This window comes from Homarus americanus, unplaced genomic scaffold (assembly GCF_018991925.1).
Source record: "Homarus americanus isolate GMGI-L3 unplaced genomic scaffold, GMGI_Hamer_2.0 scaffold39155, whole genome shotgun sequence".
Taxonomy (NCBI): domain Eukaryota; kingdom Metazoa; phylum Arthropoda; class Malacostraca; order Decapoda; family Nephropidae; genus Homarus; species Homarus americanus.
In genome coordinates, this window is record NW_024737042.1 from 1883570 (window position 1) to 1894260 (window position 10691).

General features: G+C 40.2%; 1 protein-coding gene across 1 annotated transcript; it reads right to left on the bottom strand.

Annotated features, from left to right (window-relative positions):
• Positions 1 to 1048: 1048 nt before the first annotated feature.
• LOC121872558 (protein Aster-C-like) lies at positions 1049 to 10228 on the bottom strand. Its single transcript, XM_042375368.1, has 9 exons — positions 10150 to 10228; positions 7966 to 8176; positions 7132 to 7287; positions 5748 to 5872; positions 5189 to 5381; positions 4613 to 4786; positions 3759 to 3930; positions 2711 to 2837; positions 1049 to 2616 (listed from the first exon to the last, which is right to left on the bottom strand). Exons 1-9 carry the CDS (start codon positions 10162 to 10164, stop codon positions 2425 to 2427), a joined length of 1365 nt encoding a protein of 454 aa, XP_042231302.1. The 5' UTR covers positions 10165 to 10228; the 3' UTR covers positions 1049 to 2424.
• Between the last annotated feature and the right edge of the window lie 463 nt (positions 10229 to 10691).

The window sequence follows — 10691 nt, forward strand, 5'->3', positions numbered from 1 at the left end:
CCAAACAGGCGTGGAGCTGGCGAGCTGCTTTATCGGGTAATCTGATTTATATTAAGAATTCGACTGGCGGGCGAAGTACTGCAGAGTTTAGTGAAAATGGGGATTACGAATGATAACAATGTATGCAATAAGCAGGTCTGCTAAACCTAGTGTAGGTTCGTAACCCTACACTCGACTCCTGGCCATTCTGTGTACCTGTACCAGCTGATTCAACACAAGAGCCGAGGCAGCCAACAACACTATGTGTACGCAAGTTGGCAACATATGTAAACAAACATTACAAGACGATATATGCAATAAAAAATAAAGTGCATAAATAAAATCGCTCTGTTGCCTGACACGTAGTCGCAGACCTCCGACATATCCGGCTAACAGGTCCCCGAAGTATGACACAAGACGCGATACTTACTTTCTGTGGACCACATGCCGACGAGAGCAAAGGCGACGGTCCTCGCGACCAGCAAGACCAACCGCTAGCAGTACCAGCTACCAACTGAAGCAGATGCCGTTGACGTGAACAGAGTCGGTTCACTCCGAATCACATAACGGAGCAGTCGCCTTGGCGTGTTTAGTGTTTACAGGAGAATTATGGCTGTTATAAAAACCCTTTTCACCTCGAGGTACCGCCTTATATGTCCCCTTATTGGAGCCTAACGATATCAGGGGGAAGGGAAGGGTAATGGGTATATCCAAAAAGGATTAACAGATAAACTCAGGATAGCCATGCAGGACTGTTCAATGACTCATGAACCTGCAGTGAGTCACCCCCTATCACGAGGGTTGCTGTAGGTACAAAACATTCGTGCTTTTTCATGTGTAAAATAGTAATAAAAATAATTCTGATAGTCAATAGACACAGTACCCAGTCGTTAATAGACACAGCACCTGGTCGTTAATAGACACAGTACCTGGTCGTTAATAATCAGTGCCTGGTCGTTAATAATCACAGTGCCTGGTCGTTAATAGACACAGCACCTGGTCGTTAATAGACACAGCACCTGGTCGTTAATAATCAGTGCCTGGTATTTGGGTAAATGTAAATATTAGATCGTGTGAGCAGTAAACAAATCATTTATTGTATGAAATGAATGAATTCACATAACAGTAAACACCTCGATGGCACAGATACCGTTTAATGCAACTTAAAATCCTCATTAACCTATTAAACAACTCATTAACAACCTGTAGGACAAAGTAACACACTCAACACCTGTGTCTTCTTGTCAGGTTTAATTGTATCATACAGAAACTTTTGTATAATTTAACATTTGTGCAAATGTGAGTGTGTATGTGTAAATCATCACCAATAGGCCTATCCTATGAAATCCCCGAGTACTGTTTTATGAGGCAACAAATACCTGGTTTTGTATTATAGGACGAGGCTTAGAACAGCAGGGCGGGTGTTTACAACGCTCAATAAATTAACTCCAAAAAATTAAGCCCCTACATTGAGTTAGCGTATATTACTCCACATCTCTGGTAAAAAGTTTTGATAAGACTTATAAGACACGTGTATGTGGTCAGGTGGTAATGATGATGTGTACTGTACAGTGTTTTCACCCTTTGGCAGAGGGAGGTTACCCTAAGCTGAACAAAATCGTCCGGTGGCAGCCAGAATACAATGGTAAGTGCGGGAAACGCAGCGAAAGGGTTGAAAGAATCCATCACACACTGTATAATGAGATGATGATGCCTTATAGACAGACAGCACTACACTATAACACTTTGTCAATAACGAAAGTAAAATAATAATGACTTAGGTTGAACACATGGAAGAATACTTCCATTTTCGTTTCGTAAGACAAGGTGTACTCGCTCCAAAAAATACCTTTAAGGAGAGGTCCGATGAATTTCAAAATGAACAATGCGACTCCTGTTGTCTCGGTAGAGTTGTCAAAATTCCTCGTCCGTTGTGTCATATTGTCTAATCAAATACCAAGAACTACCAGGACAAGATATGACTTTCTACTGTTATTACTGTACTTCAACAACTAAGTTTATTAAGGTATTTAAGTAGCGTAGCAAGGTTGGTAATTATACTAATCATTCAGCATCTAAGAATCATGAAAGGTATAAATCTTTGTTGGTGTTAGTAAGAATTAAGTTCAAGAAGTGCGTACCAAAATAAAAGTGACGCGTCGATGACGGATGGAAAGACATGGGCAGGAACCTGAGAGCTAGTTAGTAACTGCCTTAAGACATACTTGTAGCCGGTCTAGTCTTCCCCAGTCTGCAATCTCTTGTGTTCTCAGTGAGTGTTTTTACAAGCAAGCAGCCATGATTACGACTGGCGTTTTGTCTTCATTAAATATACTGACATTTTGTTCACTCTTCGTCATGATTTACTGTCGTGTGACTCGAGGAAAGACCGTTGCCATTTTCCTGAAGGTGGTTGTCGCTCTGTAGCAGATCTGGAAGTAGATCCTACTGGTTGTCCTCGAGTGTGTTCTGTGACTGGGTGTGTCTTCCTTCCAGGTCTTGTAGCTGCTGTTCAAGTCTCGCCTCGGCCTCCAACCACCCGGTCTCTACATCGGCGCTCTCCTGTAGTAAGGCCAACTTCAGGAGCTCCTCGTGTTCCGGGATCGTCTTTAATAAAGTCTCTAGTGATTGTTGTACCTGTGAGTTGATGGATATGGTAAGACTTCTGCCAGCAGCACAGACCAAATTACAGACTAAAAGGAAATTTCAAGTCACTTTATGCAGCACCCACCTGTTGAAGGGTGTGCGAGGACTCCCGAAGCTTGGCTTTCCAGTGATTCATCTGGTTGACGTGTAGCCCCTCCTGACGCTGCAGGATCCTCGCCACCGCCTCCCACGACCCAGTCACGCTCAAGTACCTCAAAGGAACACAAGTGAACATAAATATCTGTCATGAAATTAATCGTGATTACCATTTTACTTTACTAGTTACAGAATAGTTACATATATTATGTTGTGGAGATGAACTGCACTTGAGAAATTCATTAATATTTAAGTTTTTTAGACAGTTTACCAAGTTCCTGCCTTAACAGTGATCTATATACCTAAAGTAACTCACTCTCACTCTCTTTCTCAACAATTTCCTTCTTTGTGTACGAACCTCTGTCCTGCGTGGCAGTGAACAGTGGCATGACCCACATGAATCTGACCTATATATAGTGTCAATGAATATGATGCATTCTTTGTGTACGAACCTCTGCCCTGTATGGCAGTGAAAAGTGACATTACCCACATGACTCTGACCGACGTATATGTATGTATGTGTGTGTGTGTGTGTATATATATATATGTACATGTATATGTGTATGTATATATGTATATGTGTGTGTGTGTGTTTACATATATGTATATGTACTGTCAATGAATATGATGCATCTCTTTGTGTACGAACCTCTGTCCTGCATGGCAGTGAACAGTGACATTACCCATATGAATCTGACCTCTATACATTTATAGCTGTTAATGAATATGATGCATCTCTTTGTGTATGAACCTCTGTCCTGCGTGGAGAAGTGATACCACCCTCAGTGTCAAGACCTGACTGAATTACTCAGAATAGGCAACTGTACTACAAGCTCTGCCAATAAATTTGTTAAACTAAAACTAAACCACTATTATCATCCTGTACCTCGTATTGGCCTACTCTTTCAATATTTACATGTATTTCTAGATCTCAATATTGTACTCTTAACTGACACAGACACACACACAAGATAGAGAAAGATATGTAACCACTCAAAAGGGGAAGGGCAGTGGCAGTTTATCTAAATTCCCCTTACTTAGTGGCAGGTGTGGAGTAGAGAGGTGAGCCCAGGATAGAATGGTGTTCCAGCCACCTCACTCTGGCAAACAGGATGAGGTTGCCCATTCCCAGAGCCACTAGGGCCGTCAACACCATGACCACAGCCCAGCTACAGTTCCTGCTATGCTCTGGAGGAGGTGGTGTCGGACCTGTGCCAAGATTAATTAGGATTTAGATACACCAGCTGAGCATAAACACCAGCTGAGCGTCAACACCAGCTGAGCGTTAACACCAGCTGAGCGTTAACACCAGCTGAGCGTCAACACCAGCTGAGCGTTAACACCAGCTGAGCGTAAACACCAGCTGAGCGTAAACACTAGCTGAGCATAAACACCAGCTGAGCGTCAACACCAGCTGAGCGTTAACACCAGCTGAGCGTCAACACCAGCTGAGCGTCAACACCAGCTGAGCGTTAACACCAGCTGAGCGTAAACACCAGCTGAGCGTAAACACTAGCTGAGCGTTAACACCAACTGAGCGTTAACACCAGCTGAGCGTTAACACCAGCTGAACGTAAACACCAGCTGAGCGTTAACACCAGCTGAACGTAAACACCAGCTGAGCGTAAACACCAGCTGAGCGTAAACACCAGCTGAACGTAAGCACCAGCTGAGTGTAAACACCAGCTAAACGTAAACACCAGCTGAGCGTAAACACCAGCTGAGCGTAAACACCACAATGAGCCCAGCTGTACGTTGTGTTATATTAGGTTTAGTTAGATGAGGTTAGCTACTATTAAATTAGTTAAACATTATAGGTATGTAATCATCAGGTGAAGTAAGGTACATGGAGAGGTTCCTAATCCTCAGGAAATCCAATTCTGTCTCTCACCTGTTTTATGTAAATTCGTGTTGGATCTGGTCTTCTCGCCACCTGTTTGGCCCCTTCGTCGGTGCCTCATACCCATAGCCGGTGGGGCCCTCTTCTCCGCCTCTTTCGTTAGTTGCTGTGATATCTCGGCAAACAGTCCCTCCACCCCCATAAAAGTGTTCTTCTCTATCAAACCTACGCTGACGAGGGAAAGAAAAAAGGAGAGTATAAAACTTTTTTTTTTTCAAACCTACAAATCGAAGCTTAATAAAGTACAGGTACTTCCAAATACGCTACTAAGCTTTAATAACCAAGAGCCAACAGCTTCCTCAGCTTAAAGATATATACAATAAGTACACTTTTTAAGGAAAATGAACAAAGAAACACTAAACATACAATGAAATTAAACACAAACAACACTTTACAATGAAACTAAACCAAAAAACAATAAAAAACACAATAAAATATAAACAAAACTAAACAAAAAACAAACAATAAAAAACACTTTACAATAAAACTAAACAAACAAAAAACAATAACAAAACACTTTACAAGAAAATAAACACGGAAACCCCCCAAAAAAAAATCGACACTGACCCTTCAGAAAACCCCAAATTGTCTTCTTGTACTTGATGCACACCCAAGTAACAAGGCGGGTCTTGATCTCATCCTCCTTCATGATGCAGTAGTGGGTGGCGATGTAGAAGGCGTCAGCGTAAGGTATCCCGCTGTTGACCGTCTCCGTCTCTACCACGTATACCAGGCCTGGCTGTGTCTGTGACTGGATTACCTGTAACAAACACCATGGGCAGGGAAGTGTTAAATGCTGGGGCTGGTAACTGCATACCTGTTCAGTGTTGCTAATTAACCTGTTCCCTGTTGCTAATTAACCTGTTCAATGTTGCTAATTAACCTGTTCAATGTTGCTAATTAACCTACTCAGTTATGCTAATTAACCTGTTCAATGTTGCTAATTACCCTGTTCAGTGTTGCTAATTAAGCTGATGAGTGGACATATTGTATCAGAGAGTGAAATAGATCAACTAGACTTGTTAGGTTAAGGATTTAGTAATGAAAGTAACAGTTAAGGTCAAAAGTCGTGGTTATGAGGATTAGAGACGTGTATTCAAAGGACGTGGTTGTCATGGCTCATTACCTGTTTTTCAGTGACGTAGGAGACCTTGGAGGCGACGAGGTTGGAGGAGGGAAGAGTCATAGTGAAGGTCAACTGGCGGCTCTTCTGTCCTTCCTCCATGTCCTGCCACGGCGGGATGACAATGTCTGCGGTAGTGGATGGAAGGATGGATGGAGAGATGGAGAAAGGGATGGTTGGATAAGGAGTGAGAGGGAGGGATAGAGAGAGGGAGGGATAGATAAACATTAAACATCTACACTGAAAAGTTATATACCGTAGGTCGATCAAAATTTCTGGTGAATAGGTAAAAAAAAAAAAGGTCTGCAATTACGTAAATTTATATAACATTTACCAGAAAACATTATACCGTACTATAACTTCCCCGAGTCAGCAGGAACAACAAAGCGAACGAATCCTAAACGACGTGACGGTGCAAACAGAAATTCTTGACAAATCGCTGTTTCGCTTTCTTAAATAAGTTAAAGATGTAACGCTAAACAACATTAGAAAATACAAAAATAATTCCTTGGCGTAATCATTGTAATAAACGAAACGGTGATTATATTAATTGTTGTCCATAAATGAAGAAAAATAAACATAATTGTAATACATATATCCATAATAATTATGGTTGACCTTCGTGTAACGGGAATGGCCGGCCCAAAGGCTACCTAAACGTGAATTTGTTTAAGGTGTAGAAACTTGACCTAGTGTCAAGGAATAGTCCGAGAAGACCGGACAACTCGCCAACTGCACTGGTAAACCATTACCCCGGAACACGATCCGCAAATCAATTAACATCCAGGTCCTCAATTACTGCTGGGTAGACAGAGGCAAATGGCGTAACAAACTTGCCAGAGATTTTCACCTTGCCCGGGTATAGAACCCGGGTCCACTAGCTTGGGAGGTGAGCATGCTGACCATTACACCACACACACACACACACATACTGTACATAAATTAAAGAAAAAAAGAAAATATCACCTAATCACTAAAGACAAACAGAGTGTCAATACAGAACAGCCAGCAAAAATTAAGTATATTTTTGATAAATTTTAACATAATATTTAAAGGGCGGGTGAGAGAATGAGTGAAATTATATATTGCCAGACGTACAGTGGACAGTGGCGTCGGATAAGTTAATCTAACCCGGAGGTAAACAGTCAAAACATATCAGCTGACACAAATATTTTATGCAAACTTATAGGTGATACCCTTCTGTTGTCAGAGACCACTTAATCGTGTTAAATTTTTTCTGAAGACCTGTTTAGTGTCCTCTCTTATTCATATTTAAAATACTTGTGAAGAACAATTTTATCTCTCTCTCTCTCTCTCTCTCTCTCTCTCTCTCAACGGAGGAAAGGCAAGAAACTTCGATCACACGAGTAAAAAAAAGTGAGCTCACCATAAGTCTTCCTGACACTGTAAATATCAAGCATAAACTGTTCCTGGACGAAGAGCAGATCGAAGACTGTGTCGACTGGAAGCGCTATCACTACATTGATCGCCTCCTTCCCCTGGTGCTGTTCCTCCCCGGGGCACCGCCAGCTCCGTGCCTCTCCTATAACACGGGGGAAAATTACAACAAAAATAACAATAGTAAACAATAACATAGTAAATCCTGTAAATTAAATCATAATAGTCACTACTGAAAACAAAAGCTGCAAATAGACTGGTTCTTCTAATTCCTTTACAATCGACATCAACACCAAACCCCAGTGAAATTTTAGTTGTGAAGAACGTCATCTATCCTATACATTAAAAGATTGAAAGAAATAAAATGCCCGCTCAAACGTTTTCGGTCAGGGGTTAAAACAGATTCTCTATATTTAATTCGACTCCTTGTTTAAAAAGAGTTGTGTTGTGTACATATAGGCTACAAATGTATGAAATCCGAGATATACCATTGTACAGTATAAATGCCAGAGACAGATTAGATTGTCGGGTTTTAATGTAAAGTATCAAAACAAACATTATTTTTACAATGTAAAGTATCAAAACAAACATTATTTTTACAATGAAATCAAAACCAACATTATTTTTACCATATAATATTAAAACAAACATTATTTTTACAATGATATCAAAATAAACATTATTTTTACCATATAATATTAAAACAAACATTATTTTTACAATGATATCAAAACAAACATTATTTTTACCATATAATATCAAAACAAACATTACAAGTCTCATCACTTGAACCAGTCCCCCAGCTCGTGTTCCGTCAACTTACCAACACCGTTCCTAGCGGTTGTGTCATCACTCTCCGAGGAGTTGTCAAGTCTCTGAAGTCTCTCCCGGGAGGTGTAGATGTTTGCGTGGACTGACGAAGCCACAGGCATCTGGGATGACGATGGCCGAGGATTTGGACTCTCCCCACGGCGCTCTCCAGTGGCTATATAAGAGGCGCTTCTGTCCTCTCTCCGACTGGTGCAGTACTGAGCCTGCCGGAAGGACTTCGTCAGCGTTATCACAACATACTTCTTAGTATAGCCTGGTATAGTCCCCTGATATTCCCCTCAGTATAGCCTGGTATAGTCCCCTGATATTCCCCTCAGTATAGCCTGGTATAGTCCCCTGATATCCCCCTCAGTATAGCCTGGTATAGTCCCCTGATATTCCCCTCAGTATAGCCTGGTATAGTCCCCTTGATATTCCCTTCAGTATAGCCTGGTATAGTCCCCTGATATCCCCCTCAGTATAGATATTCCCTTCAGTATAGCCTGGTATAGATATTCCCTTCAGTATAGCCTGGTATAGTTCCCTTCAGCCTGGTATAGTCCCCTGATATTCCCTTCAGTATAGCCTGGAATAGTCCCCTGATATTCCCTTCAGTATAGCCTGGTATAGTCTCCCGATATTCTCCTCAGTATAAGTAGATTACATATGAGCATAAACTATCATAATTATCTTAGCATGTAATATTTCCCGTTCATTGTCATATGCATAGTGCAGGTATACAAAACAATATACAACTACGTGGTAAAAGTAATTTGTTCTCTACTAACGCTGTACAGTAAATCATTCGCTATAATTTGGTGACAAACTTAAATACCGAATTACTGAATTCTTGTTTTTGTTTTTGTTTTTTCAAATTACTGTAAATACGAAATTGTGTTGACAATAATAGCTAATGTTATAATACATTACTGCCCTTCAACAACTACGTTACTTAAGCGAGTATACTATGTAATTAAACTAGTGCTAAACGATTAAAACAAAATTTCAACTTCTTAGCTCATAAAGTGTCTACGGTATCGCCCGGCCGAGTAAACGAGAAAACGAGTAACCATTAAGTAACGCCTCTCCCACGTGTTTCCCGTAGCACGAGTGTGAATGGGTGGGAGGGAGGGAGGTTGCATGATAGACTAGCCAATTATACGAGTCCGTGATATAACGATTAGTAAGAATAAATAATGTACTCTTACGTTACATCACAACACCCAACCAAAAACGTGTTACTACCATCTGATGTTGTAACCGCTCAAAATATTCTCTAGTTTATCACAAGACATCAGTGTAATAATTAAAGCGTTCGTTAGTATAATCAGTCAATGTTTATTTCCACTGTTAAACACTTACATTCATGAACACTCCGGAATATAAAACTGTAAACGTAACCAGAAATATATAATTACCCAACAGTTTACAATGATAGATGAAGGCTGGGGTCACATACAATAATTACATTTAGTTTGATTATCGTCAGTCACGTGGATATAATCAACTTCATTTCTTGTTAACTTTTAAACAATGTATTTCTTAGTACAATGAGTGAGTGAGCGAGTGGTGTGCGTCTGTAGTAAAAATTGAGTGTCAAGTTTGTCTTACGCGTCGCCTTGCAGTACATGACTAACAAAACAAGTTATTCAAAACTTGGCGTTAACAATAATCTCTCTAATATGCGTATAATTATTTTCCCTCACTTCTGGTTCACTAATTCTCGAGTTATAAAAGAGAATCGTATAAGATAAACATATTTGTATAAGGAGGTATTTACGAGTTTGCTGTGAATAAATGATCACTTCACTGAAGGACAAATTATCACTCCTCACTTTTCTGTTTTCACGCAGATCTGTGGTACTTCTGAGTTAACTCCTCTGGCCAGTGAAGCACGTAAATTAATAAGAACGACCACAACCTGTTAAGCAAAATCAACCACAAACAAGCAAATCTTCCCAAAATGAATGAGCATGCAAAACCACAACACAACCTCACTACGCTACACTATAATATTATATTACACTTGCACGAGGCTGTCAGCTGACACCACCGCCCTCCATGTGGTATTACAACACACCAACTTACACAAACTTTCTCTAACTTCACTCGCACTGAAAATAATTTACTTGCTTTAAGACATTATTACACTATTCATGAGGAGTAGCACAGAGTAAGAGTGTGTTTATTTTCTTACCTGGTAGACTGTCATGTGTGATGGTTAGGTGCTGGAGAGGTACTGAGTGTGGCGTTGGTCTCCTGATAGTGTGTGTTCGGTACCAGTCAAGGTCACCTGCGAACAGCAGATAGATTACCGTAATAAATCGTACGCGTTTTAGGTTTACAATGGACCACTTAAAAATATTGTGATTATGAACAATAAAATATCTTTATATATTATAGTTCATACTTAACTAGACCTAAAATGGAACACTTCAATAATCGTATTTGTTGTTATAATGTTATTATTGCGCTCCAACAACTAAGGTCTGCAAGCACGTAGCAAGATTAGTAATTACACCAGTTCATCAACACAGGATACAAATAATAACTTAACAGATTATATTAAGTGATTTTATGGTTTAGGAAAGAGTATTTATACAGGTAATATGACGCTCATTTCCAACTGTATACATTTAATCAGCGGTTCCCAATTAGGGGTCAAATTACCCCCAAATGGGGTAATTTGACATTTTTCGGGGGTAACGACAGCCCATGAGATTATAATATAAGTTGTTG

Coding starts and splice junctions, on each gene's coding strand:
- LOC121872558 (XM_042375368.1), bottom strand. Junction 7,288..7,965: donor AACCGCTAGGAACGGTGTTG/GTAAGTTGACGG, acceptor CCCGTGTTATAG/GAGAGGCACGGAGCTGGCGG. Junction 3,931..4,612: donor CACGAATTTACATAAAACAG/GTGAGAGACAGA, acceptor ATCTTGGCACAG/GTCCGACACCACCTCCTCCA.